At 42.0% G+C, this 19,105-nt stretch overlaps 1 protein-coding gene across 1 annotated transcript in view; it reads right to left on the bottom strand.

Annotated features, from left to right (window-relative positions):
• Positions 1-3,129: 3,129 nt before the first annotated feature.
• LAMA1 (laminin subunit alpha 1) overlaps positions 3,130-19,105 on the bottom strand; it is a 147,831-nt gene continuing 131,855 nt past the window's right edge. Inside the window, exons 55-64 of the mRNA XM_026659235.2 lie at positions 18,194-18,345; positions 17,171-17,356; positions 16,444-16,648; positions 15,159-15,271; positions 14,044-14,233; positions 12,759-12,917; positions 11,772-11,925; positions 9,900-10,033; positions 7,100-7,322; positions 3,130-3,598 (exon numbers count right to left, since the gene is read on the bottom strand). Of these exons, the coding sequence (XP_026515020.2) occupies positions 3,438-3,598; positions 7,100-7,322; positions 9,900-10,033; positions 11,772-11,925; positions 12,759-12,917; positions 14,044-14,233; positions 15,159-15,271; positions 16,444-16,648; positions 17,171-17,356; positions 18,194-18,345 (1,677 nt within the window). The 3' untranslated portion in view covers positions 3,130-3,437. The remainder of the gene's footprint in view (positions 3,599-7,099; positions 7,323-9,899; positions 10,034-11,771; positions 11,926-12,758; positions 12,918-14,043; positions 14,234-15,158; positions 15,272-16,443; positions 16,649-17,170; positions 17,357-18,193; positions 18,346-19,105) is intronic.

Here is a 19,105-nt window from a genome sequence, read left to right as displayed (position 1 = left end):
CTATGATTTCACAGAAATCCTGCACATCTGATAATTTAAAATGTAGAACCCAAGATAACATTTTCTGAAGTATATTCAAACACATTTAACTTCTCCACCTTGTCCCCAAGCATTCAGACTGTAACTTACTCTGTACGTTTTGGACTCTCAAATGTAGATTCCACTGGAAATCTTGCTAAAATAAATACCGCTATACATTACACATGAAGGAAGGCTGCTTGGAATACCTTAGCCACTTCCCCTCTTTGCATAGGGACAGAGGAAAGACAAATTTGATTTAAGTAAATCCATCCTTTGATACTGGAATGATTACTTTTTTAATTAAAACTGTCTGTCACTTTAATCCTTGCATAGCACATAAGTATAAGCAGTTGGAATAGACTCTACGAACAGTATACAGACTGGTAATATAGGGCCAAAAACTTGCTGTCATTGAATTAAAAATTTAAATTCCTATTGACATGAAGGAGAGAAGGAACTAATTACCTAAGTCATATTTATTGTAAGTTGGTGTTGTTACTTATGTTACAAGTTTTACATTGGCCACATTGGCTAACAGGAAAATAAATATTACAGCCAAAATGTTCAAACATGTGGTCTTGACATTAGGCCTACCAGTTTGAAAAGGTTGGCTTAGGCTTTTGGATTTCTGCTTCCATTAGCAGCAGTTTCATTCAAAGTTGTTACATGTTGGTTTGTTAGGTAGCAAAATTGTGCAGTGAAATATTAATAAGGGCCTGAACAAATTTAGGAGTAGAACCTATTCAACAACCTCCAGAGATGCCTTAAGTGTTTACATGCTCCATGGGCTGCAAAAAGATCATTTTCTACATCAACACACTAGCTCTAGGCATGTAAGAAGTAGTTATTAGAAACATATTGGAACAATCCCACTCCTTTTCATATTGCTAATGTCTTTATAATGTGTATATACACTGTAAACTACCTCAGTGCATTTGCCAGGAAAAAAAATTCTGGCTTAGAAGCATTTTATTCTAAAAGCTTCCTTAGTAGTAGCATTGCCTACTTCTACTTGCCTCGCAGCCTTTGATGTTGCTGCATTAACAATGTTTCCCTTCAGTGGGCAAGATCTGGAAATCAGCCAGTTTTAAAAACCAGAATGACGTATTTCTTGCTAAGAAAGAAATTGTACACCAGACATGTTGCCTCACTCTTTGATCTTATATCTGGTCATATTCAAAACAACTGTAGTGAATCATGAGAGGTTTGAATGTTAGGTAAGAGATCAGTTTTTAGAAACCCTGTTTCAGATTTTTTTTTTTTGGCAGTTTTCCATAATAGGTCATTCCCTTGGAAAATAATATGATGCCATTAGGTGAATCAAATGTTTGTATGTGTATTTTTCCTTACCTCTCCTTGTTAGAATGTTGACTGTTTTGTTACAATAAATTCCACTCTCTGCATAGTAGTGTATTTGTAATGTAGAACATGTACATTGTATTTTATCCATGACAAAAATAAAAACAATGTAAACTAACCCTCTCAGAAAAATTCTCACTGCATTTTTAATACATGGTTACCTGGGAAATGGGTGATTCAGGATTTTGGGAAATGAGTCAATTTTATTTTTAAAGCAGCCCTTTTGTGAGGGCACTTAGAGAACTACATGGACAAATTTAGTACAATAATAAAGGGCCTGATTCTGCCACCCTTTCTAAAGTACAGAAATACTCTACTCCAGGGGTCGGCAACCTTTGCCACATGACCTATCAGGGTAATCCCCTGGCGGGCCACGAGACATTTTGTTTATGTTGACCATCCATAGGCACAGCCCCCCGCAGCTCCCAGTGGCTGCAGTTGGCCAATGGGAGCTGCGGGAAGTGGCACGGGCCAGAGGGACGTGCTGGCCACCGCTTCCCGCAGCTCCCATTGGCCGGGAATGGTGAACCGCAGCCACTGAGAGCTGCAGGGGGAACCATGCCCGCAGACAGTCAATGTAAACAAAATGTCTCGCGGCCTGCCAGCAGATTACCCTGATGGGCCGTGTGCCGAAGGTTGCCGACTCTTGCTCTGCTCCATAACTGTCCCATTGGACTACCTAGGGAGTAAGGTATTGCTAACAGGCTGAAATCCTGGCCTCACTGGCCATTGACTTCAGTAGAGTCAGGCTTTCACCAACTTTTAAATAAGTGGCAGAATTAGGCCCAAAATGAATAAGGAAAAATCCAAACAAAATGTTAGAAGGCAAACAAAGATTTTTTTTTTTAAACAATACAAAGGAGAGTTACATAATAAAGAAGCTTGCATATCTACAGTAGATCCATGGTTGAGAGCCAAGCCCATGATCCTGGGAATCACAAGTCATTACCATCTGATGACTGTTCAGTGATCTAGTCAGTGAAATGAATTGGTTCTCTCTGCTTAGGTTAGTGTGAATAGGTATCCCAAAAACATCAGCTTAGGTCCCATTGCTTCAACACATAAGCAAAGTATTGACTGCAGGCAGAGGAAAATGCACTAGGCAAACCATAGGTGTGAGAGGGCCACTCAAAGTGCAGAACTACTCAGCAGCCTAAGATCTGCGGAGTTGCAAGGCACCATATGGACCCCAAAGGACTGGTTTCCAAAGGAAATAGCTGCTGTGCTGTTCAATGTGGATTAGTATTCAACACCATTGCCTGAAATGCAGAACCTAGTCTCTGTTCCCTTTGGCATGGGAGATGAGGTGTCTGGTTTACCATGCACAGTATGGTGCACGTTTCTCCACACCATCCAGTTGCTGCCTGTGCACCGACTGACCATGTGACATTTCAGCCAATCTGTAACTCCCCTTCTATACTGACTAAGGGATGGCAGGAACATTAAATGTTTGGTATTGAGCAAAATGGAATGGAATAAAAGCTAACAGAGAAAACAAATATGAAAGAGAAAACAGAAATAGGAGGATTCCAGTCATCTGTTAAGTCGCACTCTGTATACTAGCATTATTTGCTTTATATCGTCACAATTATGCCATTAGCTTCCTGTGCCTTCTGCTGGATGATTGTATCTTCTTGTGTATTGCACTTCATAGTAGCTGGTTCTTTTCTTACAATTAAAATGTACAACTACTACACCACATGAAATAATACCATGAATATTGTATTTTCACTGTATGGTCCAATTTTATTTTTATTATAAAAGACCAATATAAAATACAACGAAATACTGTCAAGCAAACAGAACACGCCTTGTAAACACTGATTAATAAAGTTTCCAAAAAAGAAAAATACCCAATTAATGCTGTTAACATTTTAGCAGAGGTATTGGTTGTATAAAACGGTTTTAGTTAAAAAATATAAGCACAGAACTTCTTCTAAAACATATTTATCCTGAGTTGGAAAGTAACAGACCCCTGGGGTTCTCATTAAAAAAAAATCACCTCTTCATTAAGAAATTTAAAAACCCATCTCGATCCCAAAATCCTTCTCTGAAGTTTAGTGCTCAGCCCCAGGGCACGAATGAGGAAACACGCCAGGCAGGTCAAAGGCTTGGCTGAAGTCATAGGATTCTACCTGTTGGCCCTTAATCAGCTTAAGGTTTCTCAAACACCCATGAAACGAGCTCTTGCTTGTCAGACAATTTTGCTTCATATCAGCTGAAAAAGAAAATATGAAATACCTAGAATCTGCTTCTATTGGAAGGGGACGGAAGCTGCATGTGAAGAATGATAGCAAGTGCCAGGCTTAGAAGTTATTAATTAGAATCATTGGACATAAAAATAGGGCCAGCAGAGCACCAGATTCTCCCAGCATCAGTGGGAGTTGAGGATGCTCAGACCACTCAGGAAGTGCTCTTTGCTTGCAGGCTCAGGCTCATAGTTTTCAAAAACTGCCACATGGTTTGCACCAGCCAAACTAGACGGGCAATCCAGTCAGCAGTAGGGGAAAGAAACCACCTCAGCCTGAGGGAAGGGAGGCGATAGCCATGCCACAATCACTATTACAGAACAAGCTGGTTTGGAGCCCAGTATATCTTCTACCAGGACACTGCAGCTACTAGATCTGCATAACCTTGTACTCCTTGGCCTTAGCTGCTCCCCCAGTCCATCCCTTCATGCTGAACTACATGGAACTGTTTACAGAGACCAGCTCTATTGCATGATGCAAGAGGTGAAACAGTGCACTGAATGCTTTCTGCAGCACTATGGTGGGTGAATTTCTCCCTTCTCTGCACCTACGATACATATTTCCAAGAGGAATCTTGCTAGAGGAACAATTACTATTGCATTAGCACCATTTAAACAAACATACCCCCCATAAAACCTTCCATGGAATCCTAGGAGATCAAGCAGTAGCCATGCTTGATGGAGTCATTCATTAATAGCTGTAAACTATCTTGAGCTCCAACACACATGGTGCTGTACAAGTGCAAAGTATTGTTCCTAAAGCTTTCCAAATGCTTAAAAGTCATATTTGCTCTGTAGATTTCATCAATCGAAACTCTTCATAACAAATAGGCCTAGTGACGTTACACTCCCTATTCTTTATGGAAATATGCTTATGATATGGATATGGCATAACATATACTTTGTGTAAGATGGCTCATGTAAGATATCATTGGAAAGGTTATGATTTACTGAATGTGATTATCCAGTTTGTATACCCGTCTCATTTCTGTATCTGAAGTTAGGAATATTGACCATGTATCTATATTTCAGATGTGCTACTTTGGGTGTCACCCACAACTAGCCCTTCAGTACAACAATGCAAAGCCAGACAGGGCTGATGGCCCATCAGCAAAAAGACAAAGGACTGTGGAAGAGTTTAGTCTTCCTGTGGACGCTCGAGACAGCCTACAAGTATTGGCTGCTACGACCCTGCCTGGAGACATGTGACTGAGCCACCTGGGGGGGAGGGATAGCTCAGTGGTTTGAGCATTGGCCTGCTAAACTCAGGGTTGTGAGTTCAATCCTAGAGGGGGCCATTTAGGGATCTGGGTCAAAACTGTCTGGGGATTGGTCCTGCTTTGAGCAGCAAGTTGGACTAGATGACCTCCTGAGGTCCCTTCCAGTCCTGATATTCTATGATTCTATGGTACTGGAACCCCCCAAACCCTGTTGGAATGCCAGTGTTTTTCCACTGGACGACAACGGGGTCCAACCTGTCACAGTCCTGTCTGTTCTAATAATAACTACTGTTTCAGAGATCAATTTATGTGGGCATTTCCCACTTTGTTTAATAATTCATCATCGACTGACATCTATTCAGGCTCAATAGAAGTATAGGTATTAAAAAGCTACAAATAAATATATTCACCCTGCTTGCAAAGTAGCCAATTTTCTGATGTTACAAATGCAATCTTTTTAATGGATAAATTCAATGCAAAATTTGGCCTAACCCAAATTATGGCCTACAGTACAGTTTAATCTTAAAAGCACTAAACTCTATTTTTCTTGGCATTATAATTTAATGACAATAAATATTTATATGAAAAAGGAAATTGGGCAGAGCAAATGAGACTTAGAGATAAATTTACACCCGGTGTCTATCTTGGCCTGTAGAAACAGTCCCTCACAGATGCAAGTATGACCACCTCAATTCCAACTGTAAAGGCGTCACGGTCTTGTAAGGGCAACTCCTAACTCACATCTAACACATTGTTGTCATAGTATTTATCTATCAAAAATGTCATGTAAGGGGGGGAGGCGGGGCTGGCAGGGGCTCCCTACCAGGCTCTGCATCCCTGCAGCTCCTAGGCAGCGGAGGGACACAAGCGCTGGCTGCTGCAGCTCCCATTGGCCAGGAACTGCAGCCAATGGGAGCTGCGGGGGTGGGGCCTGCAGGCGCAGGCAGCGCGGAGCTCCCCCCGGCCTCTCCGCCACCTAGAAGCTGCAGTGTCATGCCAGTGGGAGCCCCCCACCCCAAGGTAAGGCCCTCCAACCCCCTGCCCCTAGCCCTGAGCCCCCTCCCACACACCCAAACTGCTGCTGCTGGCCCAGGGGCTGCCCCCGCTCAGGCATCCCCCGAGCCAGCACCAGCAGCTGCAGAAGTCATGAAGGTCACGGAAAGTCATGGAATCTGTGACTTCCGTGATTTCTGTGACAGACTCGCAGCCTTAATCATAAGCACTGTGAGATTTACATGCGGGTGTAATGCAAGAGTTGCATGTGTGCATTAAAAATACGTTTAAACCAGGTAAACAGGCAGAGTTGGTAAACAAGTTTGTCTCAGTGCTGTAACTTTAAGCAAAGTGTGAATGCTAGTGTGTAACCTAGTGTGTACACTGTCTCTTTGGAGGCAGCAGACTTGGTAATAACTGTGAGTGTTCAGTGAAGGGGCTGGATACCATGGAGGAGCATTCTTCAAGGGGGCTCGGGCTCTGGGGTGTACCAAGCTTTACCTGCAAGGCAAAGTAAGGGCTGGCAGACAGAGAAAACTGTCTGGGGTGCCTAACAAATGGGAATTACAGGGAGCTGTCATTCAGCTTAGCATCAGCAAGTCTCTCTCTTACTAAGGCAGAGCGGTAACAAGGTCACCCGCAGTTCTGGGCGCCCAGAGAAAGTGTCACACCAAGTAGTTGGCAACCTCCCCTCCACTGCAGAGAGGGAGGGATCTCAGAGGACAAGCACAGCCCCATAATGCGTCGTGCTAGCCATGTAGCATGGCCACAACAAGTGGGGGTGCATGTAGTATAAATGCCTACACAGATGGTGGGGGGAGGGGGAATGCCTTGATATGCCCATTAATACAGCACACCCTCACAAGATGCTCCGCAAGTGAGGATCCTGTGTCACCTCAGATTGAAAAGTGGCCCCATTCCATGGAAACCCCAAGGGAGGGAAGTATTTCACAAGGTACAACTCTCCTCCAGTTTTAGGGTTGAGACTTGGCAGGGAAGTGTAAATGTACACCTTCTTGTGCCAAGTTCAATTGATCTAGTTCAATAAATCCATATCAAAAGAATTTCTGCCAGAATCAATTTTTCATGACCGGAGTTAACCCATCCTCAACAAAGTAAATTCCGGAGACTCAAAAAAGTTAATAGGCTCTTAGCATAGCTGTGATCTCACATTACATTCACTAAATTATTATGGTCTATGCAGTTTGTGAACTGCCTACTTAGCTATTTAGTGAGAGAGAAATACTACCGTACATACCTGGATAGCCTCCAACATAAATGGGATTGTTTGTATCTGCAGATGTTGACTGGATGTGGGGATTATCAGCCTGAACCAAATTCCCATCAATCATCAGAGCAATGCGATGTTTGCTTTTGTTTGCTTGAAGCGTGTGCCACTTTCCATCACATAAGCTATTTGCACCTCGTGGTTCATATGTGGCTGTTATTCTGCCAGCTCCATTGTTGACATGGAACAAAACCTGAACAAATAACCAGATGCCAATAATGACACAGACAGTAAGAACATGTGGAGCAATTTGATTGAATAAAAGCACATTCATGCTGCTGCAAAGAGTTCTTTTTTTTAAATAAATGACTGACGATTAACCAAAGCACAGCAATCAATTTAATAGATGGCGTTTAATCCTTATTAAAATATTTTCTAAACCTAACCAGGATACATTCAACAAGCTAGGCATTCTTTATTTGGGATATAAATGTTTGCTATTAATATGGGGACTGGTTCTTCTACACCAGTGTACTTCCATTGACTTAATAGGCATTACTCCTGATTTACACTGGAGTACTAAGACCATCATGTCCAGTAATTGCTTCAATAGGGCAGCAGTTATGTATAGGATGGGAAACCACTAGGTCAGTGCCAATGTGTGTGTGGATACATATGTATGAATGTATGGTTCTATTTCTTTTTCATTTTTCTTTTCTTGTTTAAACAGACTAAAAGACATCTTTTTTGTGTTGACTCTCAAATATGTAAATATTACCCCAAAACAAGGGCAAATTGGGGAAAATATTTAAAAGCAATGTATTTAAAAGCAATGTATTTATTTTGTACAGGAGAAGTGGGCAACTATGTACTGATTGCTACAAGATACTTTCTGTGTAGCTTTCTGAATCATAATGACCAGTGAGACCCGCAACACAGTTAATTACCCGGAGTAGTAACCATAAAGATTGCAGTTCCCTATAACGGAGGCATGGCTAGCAGCTGGGCATTTTTGTACCCGTAAAAAAGGTAGGAACTCTTGACTTCAGGCATAGCCAGCTCTAGGAAATCTTCAATATTTAGACAAGCAATTTTTGTTGGGAGCATTGTCTGCAAATGGATAAATTGGAGTGTGGGATAAGGAATTGTTATTCTATTGTAATAGGGTGATGAACTCCCTAGTCAACGGCATTACATGTAAGTTGGTTCTTTTTTCTTGGATGAGGAAGATTTTAAATTGTCTGGGTAGCAGATAATGAGAAATTTCCAGATGTACAGAGAGGGCTGAGCTGAATAGCCACAGATTCCCTCTCAAGAAAGCCTGGGCACTATTGGGATTAACATGAGGAGGCAGAAGCCTAGCTCGTGCAGTGAGCTTAGACTACTTATTTATTCATGGTGCAAATTAGCAGATAACTCCTTAAATTAGGTCATTTTTGTAGTTGGCGATTTTTTCTCTTTTTAATCTATTTAAATAAAGAGATGTTTTTATATACATATCCCCTGATTCTTCCCTGCAAGTCCCCACTTTTCCCACTAGCTTTGGGACTCTCAAAAACTAACGATACTTTGGTAATGCTACCGCTTTCCCGTATGTTCACTAAGGTGTCCATTCCAATACAACTGAAGAGATGATAGTTGGGACATGAAGCCTTAAGGATGAGGGTATGCATGTGGGGGAAATAGTGGTGGACACTCCCACCAGCCCCCATGTCTCAGATAAAGGCATAAAAGCCTCCACCTCCATAAAAAAAACCACTTAATGGAAAAATATTTCCTGTAAATTACAATAGTGCTTATGAGATGGCTTGGTTCAAACAGCCATTGTGTTTTCTTTGGGTTCTGTTATTCTGAGCTGGCTTATGCTTCTCTTCACTGCTGAAGTATCATTAGGCAGACTCACTGAAAAGTTTTAAATAATGTTGTTAGCTTTTAGCTTTGTCCAGAAAAAAATATAATTCAAAAATATAATTTATATTTGAAAAAGTAATCACAGAATTTGTTATTAATTCAATTTAAAAGGCCTCATCAGTTTACATTAATCCTGTTTTAGAGATTTACAGTTCTCCTTTGTTTTAACTGTCGCCAAAAAGGGGACTAAATCTTGCACTATTTTCTTTTCCTAAGTAAAATTAAATTGATGAGATTTATAAATCAGCTTTATAAATAACTAAGACTTCTAGCAAAAAAACAGGGAAACTTAAGCCAACTTTCTTATATATACTTTCCTCCAAGCTCTTCAGTCTCACTTTAAAAGAAAATGATTGAATGCTGAATGGTGACTCATTCCATTTCCTGACAATTTCTCATCTCAGAATAACAATAGGACTTTCAACCTATGCTAACAAAATTCTTGCTAAGACACAGCAGCTAAATACTTTCTGCAAGAGCATTCTTGAGTAAGGGCAAGTTTAGCTTAATTGAAAAGAGTACCAACATATATGAAAGGTATTTTGCTGGTCCAGCAAACAGCATACACAGTATAGTAGATAGTCCAACTAGAAAGGAAAGCACAAACTCTTCAGGCTGACATAAGTATTATGGTCAGTAATTATAGGATGAGGAGTCCCTGTGCTGCTTCACATTGTGGTGAACATCATGATGTGAACCCACCTTCCTTGTGACCAAAAGTTTGCCCCAGATTACATGTTGTATTTATGAATCACAGCAACATCTTTGTTTCTATCACATTGTCTTCTGGTCTTTTGGTTTCATCACTTATTACTGATGTAATGCTCAACACGCCTGACTTCCCCATTTTGCACAAGCCTTGGAGAACTAACCCTAAATTCAACTCTCCTAGTGAGTGTCCCCTACCTATGCAACCCACCTTGCCATTCACAATCTCCAGTCCAATGGCATCTACTTTAGCACTACTGATTCCAAGAAGAACTCCATTCATAGCCATGGTGCGGAACTCAAACGTAACGTTCACATCAGATCGGACTTTATAACCTTCTTTCACTGAAAAATAAATGATAAGCATAAAGTAAAAGATTAGGCATGTGACCGATATGGCAATGTTCTGCAATATCTTTGTATTGTACTGAGTTTATGTATCATTGTGGGCCAGGGATTGTATGTAATTCCATGGGGTAGGGTTACCACAGCCCCTCCAGGAACTAAGAACAGTGGGCAAATTCTCTAAGGTTGAAACACCCCCGGAGAGGCACCAACTCCTGTGGCAAGCTTGCCTATACTAGTTCAAAGTGGATTCTCCAGAGGCCAACAGACAAAGAAAAGACTTTTGAATAAAAAGCCAGAGTTTAAACTGATGCAAGGCCTTCTTTCTGATGCAGCAAACAGACAGAACCCTCTGTCCAAAGGGAGGGTCCCAATCCTTAGGTAAGGGTTCTAAGGACTGGCACGGGCCAGAATCCTTATGGAAATGGTGGGAGTGATCTCTGGTAAACTTCTTAGTGTGTGTGTGTGTGTGTGTGTGTGTGTAGGTTCTTTATTATTTTTAATATGTTATTTTTCTGTAATGCTTTTACCCTAAGAATAAATGTATTTGCTTAGAGAAAATCATTTGGTCACTTATCACTGGGAGCAATTAAGCTGTTTATGAAAGACTGGCAGCAAGCAGACAGCAAGCCTTTCCCCACTGCCTGAGCCTTTCCCTGCAGTGAGGAAAGATTCCATCAGTGGTGTGGCACAGGACCCCATACTGCTAAAAACAGCACTGCGTGGGTGTGTAGACAGATGTATAGGGTACCTATCCACAGGGTTTAAGCATGTCTTTACTCCCCTAAGCAGTGCCTCACCATCTACCCTGCTATTTGTACCCATGCTAGGGGGGCATGCAGTATTTATATCTATAAACTGGTGTAAGGAGAGTGCAGTGCAGACGTACCCTAAGAGTAGGTGCCATTGCATGGAGGGGGAATACAAGTGCAGTTGCCCTGAACTGTGACAAGTAATCAATAGTACATGTAATAATTAATAGGCATGTTAATTACCCTGAATGGACAGGGTTTTTGCTGTGTCTCTGGAAAGCTGTTTGTAGACTATAATCCAAATTCAAAAACTATGTGTAAAGTGGTGAGAGTTAAAATTCCCTTACATGCGATGAAGTTCCCTTTCACTCATTTAGACTCTTACATCAGTACACTGGGCTTAAGTAGATCTAAGGGAGTTTACACTGGTGTAGTTCAATATGTTGAGGAAACAGAAAAAGTCAGAGGTGCTGGAACAATTTGTATAGTGGGGGTGCTGAGAGCCATTGAACCAAACTGTAAACCCTTTATATGATGGAAACCACTTCAAGCCAGGAGGTGTGGCAGCACCCCCAGTTCCAGCACCTATGGGAAAAGTGTAAAGTGAGTCCTACCCTTTTTCAAATTCACTCCCTTATACCTTCTGATTCCTCAGCCTTTAAATTACACCAGTTTAAACTCTTACACACACACACACACACACACACACACACACACACACAGCACTGTTTCTTTTCTCAGCTGGAGAAGAGTTAGGTCTTTTACTTGTGTCAGAGACTCCTTTGCAGACTGCCAGATCATTAGCAAATGGGCAGGGGGCAGTCTTGGACATAAAGGGGGAAGGAGTCAGTTAGAAATAGATACCCAGAATACACAATAGTTGAATGAAGTGTCATTTAATTATGTTCGTTGCATCTAGACATAAAATTGATGTGTTTTCGTGAACACTAATTCAATAAGCTATTGATTCTATTAATGACACTTACCTAGAGCAGCAAACCCGCTTCCATCAAAAAAAGTGCCTTCCTGTGCTGTTGCATAACATTTATTCACAGCAAGGATGGAGACTGGGCTCTCTTTGTCGAGTTGCTTGTTGTTAATCATCACACTGCCAATGCATGCAGGGATACTGTGAGTGACCTAAGCGTAGTGAGATATAACAGTTAATACATAAGGCAAATTTAGGGTGACCAGATGTCTCGATTTTATAGGGACAGTCCCGATTTTTGGGTCTTTTTCTTATATAGGCTCCTATTACTTCCCACCCCATGTCCTAATTTTTCACACTTGCTGTCTGGTCACCCTAGGCAAACTGCAGGCTGATCTCTCACAGCAATGTCTGACATCACTGTAAATTAAGGATTCTCTGAAGAGAACAGTCAGGGATTTAAAGCACCAACATAATTATTTATAAAGTGCCGCAAATGTATATGATGCCTTACAGCAGTAAAAATAGATAAGAGTATATCAAAACAGAAAACTGCCTAGAAATGCTAATAGTCAAAGACACATGCTTGAGGGGCCTACTCCTGCTCTGATGCAAATAAATGAGGGGTTTGCCATTGCCATTAACAGGAACAGAGAACAAGCCCATAAATTAAAGGCGCTTGAATTTGCTTCAGTACGTTATTATGAAAATCACTAGTATTTCTAACCATTGTTTTGATTAAATTATAGATTCAACGTGTTAACATCTTTGTTAGCCTGTAATACAGTAAGTCCAATTATGGAAGAGGTAAGTGTGAAGTTACAATACACAGGGAGGCAGAATTGCCAAAGATAACAGACCATCTAGTCCAGTATCCTATCCCAGTCAGTGACCAGTACCAGATGCTATAGAGAAAGGTGAAAGAAACCTGTACTGGAAAATTATGCTTCCTAACCCCAGATAGTTGGGGCTTAGCTTATGCTATGAACCATTTGCGTTATCTCTTATACATTCTTAACAAAGATATTTTCAAAAGAAATCTTACATTTCCAATATTTCTAGCTGTATAATCTAAAGGAAGCCCTCCCAGATAGAGCTTCCCCTCCACATCCAACGTGTTACCATCTCCCAGAGCGTTAACTGCTGCAGATTCCTGTCCATCGACGGTGATTATGCCTTTTCGTTTAACATACTCTGTCTTTACCTAAAAGAAATAGCAAAGTTTGTATCAACCTGCTGACCACAATAAGAGTGGGCAAGATCCATTTCTGAAGATGATTTCAGAGCCTAGATTGCGTTAGCATGCTGTATTTGGAGTTACTCTTAGAAGTCATCCACAAGTTGAGGTTATTTCAGAACGCAACAGCATTACCGCTCAAGGCCCTTCATCCCCAAATAACTGACTAGGCATCTTTGGGAAGCAGCAACGACTAGCGAGGATCTGCAGAGAAGCTGGGTGCAGATAGGAACCCCCCAGGAACTGTGGGCAGAGCCATGTGTGGAACAAGCTGTGTCTGCCAGACACTATAGCTGGGCGTAGATCTGTGTAGGGCTTATGGGGGAGCAACAATGGCTGGGCAGGGAGCCAGTGCAGCAAGGTCCCAATGAGAGACACTAACTGAGCCTGGCCTGGAAACCTGCAAGCTCCTATTTGCTTGAATAGAGACTGGACTGGAGAGAGACCCAGGCACTAGGCATGAAGATCCCTGACTCGACTGGACTGTCCCAGGGCTCTAACAAGAACTGCTACTGTTTTCTTTGAACTGTAGCTGTTTAAGCCTCTGTACCTATGGTATTTGCAACCTTTCCCTTTTCTTCCCGACCTAGTTAAATACCCCTTTCCCTTAACCACATGTCTGGGTGATTATTCGGATCCACAAGGGCTAGCACCAGAAGGCCTAGCTGTTGAAGCACCTACAATGTTTGCCTCCAAATCATGGTACATGTTACATGGTGCATGTTACTGGCACCTTAGAGGTTCGGTGTACTCCAGCCCTGAGTAGCCCTAATCCTTACAACTCCATGTGGGTAAACTCAGAGTTTCCAGGCCACTCTGAAGGATTTTCCCATAGAAGGGATGATTGCAGCTTTGGCTTATTACCCCTTTTTTCGTTAAGTAATTGTCTCTGAATAAGCTGAAGTACTTTATAGGCTACGAGGTGCAGGACTCACTTCACCGTTAATAAGAATAAAAAAAGAGAAGTTCATTATTCAGGAATTTGAATTATTTCAGAACAATGGCCAAGTCCTGCATGCAAACACTCACGCTAATGTGTGGCTAAGGCAAGCAAAATTGATTGCAGGGGAGTTCAAGCCTCTTGGGTACCTACCGTGTGCCACTTGCCATCACTGATGGCAGCCGGGTGAAAGGCTACTGCTTTTCCTTTCCCAAGATCAAATAAGAAATAGAGTTGTCCCCCATGAAGCTGAAGGGCTGCATAATCAATCTGGTTCTGGTGAGCCAGGTAGTAAATCAGGCCACTAGAGGCATAGGTTCTCAGATTCAGCTGGATAGAAAGTCTAGACAATAAAAATAGAATATTTTTCAAATCCTTGTTCTATAGTGATAGAAAACTTCCCTTAAGACTAAAAGTTATTGGTTTAAAAAGGACCAAAGCAAATGATAACCCACTATAGATGTTTGAAAGCATGACCAATAGAGTTTCCACAATAAAAAGTAATACCACATATAAGAAACACACAAACAGCTTGTCATGGGGTGAGTGGGCTCTTTTAAGGGGGTTGGATTCAGCTGCACCTTGTGAAAGGCTCCGCCCACCTCTCCAGGTGAAGGAAATCAGCCCTGGGCTAACCTGGTAGAAGCCTGTGACTCATAGCCAGGCCTGCTGGGATATATAGAGAAGCCTGAGCTCAGGGAGAGACTGAAAAGATCAGGGAGATGCTTCTTAGCACATAGACAGCTATCTAGGGAGTGTATATAAGAGCCGGGTGGGAAGGCTGGAAACCAGCTTACTGGTGGAAAAACTGAGCAGGGGGACTCTCCTTAGCTCTCAGGGCAGGTGGTCGGAGGAGTGAGTGCAGAAGAGGGCCCCTGCAGGGGATCCAGAGGGAATTGGGGAAGAAGTTTCTGGAATAAGACCTGGCTGGAATATTGGGGGGGAGGGGGGAACCCTGTGAGAGATTTAGAAGCCCACAAGGGGCACAAAGGACTGCTATGCCTGAAGAGGAAGTCTGGAAGACTCTGATTTTGAGTTAAACTATTAATTTATGTTAATAAAGAAGATCCTGGGAGAGTAGCGTAGTTACAATCCACCAGGTGTGGTGCTTTAGTTGATAATGGCAGAGTAAAGAAACTAAGGCAGAGGCAAGGTCTGACACTGGGTTTGGGGAGAAACCCTGTTACACCACTCCTTCATAGAGATTGTTCTCTTTTATGCACCTAAATGCAAGACTAAGTGTCATGTGTAATTCAAGATATACCTACTTCCTTCTGACGGTAGACTGATTAAAAAGCAGTACTATGTGGCTCCCTTTAGCAAGGCCAAACTGGTGGGCACCGGGAACATGATCTGGTATTGAATCCTGTGCACACTGTCCCTGTTAATGAAAGGCTTCATTAGAGAATATTCCACAAGAGGTATTAAAATATTTTGTTGCTTAAGTAGCACTCTTTTATGGCGACTTAACTGTGCTGTTTGCTCCGTGTGCAACTGCCACACTGGAAAAATGTGACTAGTACTGTAATAGCAATCGCCTGACCTCTCAGATGGTTGGGACATTTGGCAGGCACAAAGGAAACTAGTTATAATGACTAGACCATGCTTCACAGCACTAACACAAAAGTCTCTGCTAGTTAGGTGTTATAGCTTTTGATTTATTAATTTACTTCCAGTTTACTTATTCATTAGTCTCTCAGCCTTTGTCACGGGGAGGTGAGAGTAGAATTTTGGTGTGAAATTCCTTAGCTACTCTTGGTGGAGATATTCTCATATATTCAGAGCATCAATAGCTCTGAATCAGAGTATGAAACAAAATTATACTACAGGTCTCAGACGGCTCAGCATTTCTTTTTATAGGCATGTGGTATAAAATCCACAAAACCTATGTCCCCCTCCCACATAAAAATGATTACCAGACACTCAGGAAACACTCAGTCATAAAGATATACAGCTCCAGAAAGACAAAAGTAATGCTGCATCATGTTCTTGGGAATGTAGCACACACAGGTATTGTGCGAACTACACATAGACCCAAGACTCACAGGTAAAGACTGTGATACGATTATTGATCCTGAGCCTCCACAATGGTCTGGGCTTGCTCCTCAGCAATGAAAGCATGGCAGGGACTAGCAGCTGTATGCACATGACCACTGAGTTTTTCATGGTGACATAACATTGATTCAATCAACTTTAATTTGCACTGCAAATCTCAGCATAGATCCACTTTGGCAGGAGAACACGCCAAGAATAGCAACTACTCTCTAACTTCACCTGCCTTGAGGGCTGTATCCCACCTTTTTTATGCAGAACTCCTCAGTTGCAAGTGTACAGGTGGCTGATCATTGGCATGCTTAACTGCCAATTTCCCTTCCTCATTGCCTTCCAGGTGTAAGGCCCAGAAGTGATGGCTGTACAGAGGTATAGTATGATATACCATTGCTTTTTCTCTTACAAACCATCTTTTCAAGAAGGGAAGTAAGCGTATGGCTCTGTATTTTGGGTTAACAAAAACAAAGCTAGGATAGACCTTGCTCCCCCCTCAATACTCACTTTGCCGACAGGGGCAGCATACACTAAGTTTGTAGTATGTACTCTCTCAATATTGGTAAGAGGCCGCAGAGGAATTGGCAAAGGCTGTAGTTCTGGTTGAATCTCAATATCTTCTGCTTGTATGGCAGGTTTAGGCTTCTCTGAAAGCAAGCAGCTGTCCATATCCACATGCTCGTACCTCACGGCAGTGGTGAAATCCAGAAGCCTGGGTTTACAAAAGAGAGGGCTCTGAGTAGATGAAAGTACTTTACAAGAACTTACCCACTTGTCAATGGGTGAAGACTTGCACATTAGTGGAAAATGTTTCAAAAGGGTTAACCACGGTGGGAGAAAATCATTAAAGAGTATCCTCTAATTCTACACAACAATATTCATGCAACAGTTTTCTTGGCCAATTATCTTATCTGTGCATGCAAATCAGATCACTGGGAACCCAACTATGTGTTTTGTGCAATGTATCTGTATGCACTAAAGGCACTTTTGAGTCTGACTGAATATCTGAAAATGTGGCCAGCAATACTCATTGATGCAAGTTTGATACTAATCTCTTTTTCATTTTACTATTTATTACAGAGTGCTGGCATTATGCTTGCCCACAGTACAAAAAAGGAATTAGATATGGTCCATGCGCTGGAGATCTTATAGTCAAAAGCAACAGTTTATATTTTATATGCACAGGCCTGCAGTTCCATTCTCCAAAAGAGTGCTGCCATTCACTCTGACTTACTGCATGTTAAAGATCAGATTTCTAATACAGCCGTAAAAAGATCCTGTCATCTTGAACCCAGAAATGCCCTCTCCTGCTGGAACCCCACCAGCGTAGAAGTTGGAAATATTCATGGGGCTCATTTCTGCCGACAAGCCAAGTCTCAGTTCTGCAGGATTACTTTCATCCACTTGTACTATTATCATCCTGAAAGGGTGAAGCGGAAAATCATTCAACAAGGAACTTAATTTCAACTTCACTAATGCCATGTGCTAAGAAATAAAGTTTCAGTGCCTCTGGAACATTTTTTATAGTGGGGGTGCTGAAAGCCAGCAAAACCGTAAAGCACTGGTCCCCAAATTTTTTACCTCATGCCCCCCTTACTCCCGTCTGCACCCCTCTCCCGTCCCCTAGAGCTGGGGCTGGGAGCAGAGCCCCCGGCATGGGGCCGGCAGCCGGGACCCCGGGTGCGGGGCTGGGAGCAGAGCCCTTGGTGCAGGGCCAGCAGCCAGGACCCTGGGTGCGGGGCGAAGAGCAGAGCCCCGCGTAAGTGCAGCACCCCCCCACACACACACCCTAGTTCCTACGCCTATGTAAAGATGCAGTGATTTTGATAATCCACCTACACCATTTACAGCTAAAGAGGTTCTTTGAAGAATATTTTATTATTTAGTAGGATGGATTTGTTGAGTAGCTTTATAAATGTGACAACTAATCCGGTTACAGGAGTAAATTGGACATGTATGTTTCTTAGTCAAATAAATAAATAGTCAATTAACTGTCTACTTTTTCTAGCAATATTTAGTACATTTTACTCAGGTGGTCCAGACTGTCTAAAGCTTTCAAGGGAGCTTTCATGCACAACTTAATCACTGGCTGTATGCAATTACCGTATAAATCAGGACTCCTCCATTAACAACAGAAACATACAACCCTGATTATTCCACTGGAATGAGCTAGCTAAGTCAGTTCTTCAGGGAACATGGTGAACTGACAATGACATACAGTAATTAAACAAGTGGTACTGTTCACAGTCACATGTACCTCTTATTCCGGATCAGGATGACAGAATGTTCTTGCCCATCACTGTATGTTCCATTAGCAGGCTGGAGGATGATTTTTCTAGTACTTGCTCTGTCTCCTGCATTAATATGCACTGCAAGATGACCATCAATCAGCATGATGGAAAAGAAGGGCTGTGGAGATTTAATCATTCAATTAATTTTTTTACTGCAACTCTGTTTTCTTTCATACCCTATAAATAATACTTAAAAGGGTGATTTGGTCAAATCTGCCATCAAATTTCGGTGTTATAGACAAACTTTGATGAACTCCACAACCAAAAGAAAACATCCATCATTTATTTTATTTATTTGTTTTGTTTATTTTTTAAATTTCAATGGAAACAGTTCAAAAATAAAATACCAAAACACATAAACTGGCCCCTGCAATGTTTGCAAGTCAAACATTGTAACACTCGTGACAGTGAATGAGAACAGATAACAGCTAGAGAACTAAGCCTTCTAACTAAAGAGACATGAAAGCTGGGAGTCCCCCTGTCCACGGTAAAAGCTCAGGTAAAAAACCCAATCCCTTTATATCCCCATAAGATAGTGCTAAAGGAAGCTGGGATGCTGTCCTTGGACGCTGCTTGGGAGCTCCATCTTTCATACCAGCCTCCAGATAGCAGATGTTTGATAAATTTGAATCCAACAACCACCACCTCCTGCTGGAAAGGGAAAGGAACATTGTCTCTCCCTCTGTTCTCCCTCTCATTCCAGAGCCTCTTGAATGTTGTAGGCTGAGTGGGTCTCTACTATCCTACCCTTCTACCAGCCTCCTGGCTGCTACAATCAGATGTCTGGGGTGCCTTCACTACTCTACTTCCTACCCAATCTCTGTGTTTGGGTCTTCCTCCCCACTGCCCGCCTCTGTTGCTGTTCATAGCTTTTCTCA

Source organism: Terrapene carolina, unplaced genomic scaffold (assembly GCF_002925995.2).
Source record: "Terrapene carolina triunguis isolate 2854851 unplaced genomic scaffold, T_m_triunguis-2.0 Scaffold58, whole genome shotgun sequence".
In the NCBI taxonomy this organism is placed as follows: domain Eukaryota; kingdom Metazoa; phylum Chordata; order Testudines; family Emydidae; genus Terrapene; species Terrapene triunguis.
The sequence above is the reverse complement of the archived record's forward strand: the minus strand, read 5'-3'. Positions and strand labels throughout refer to the sequence as shown.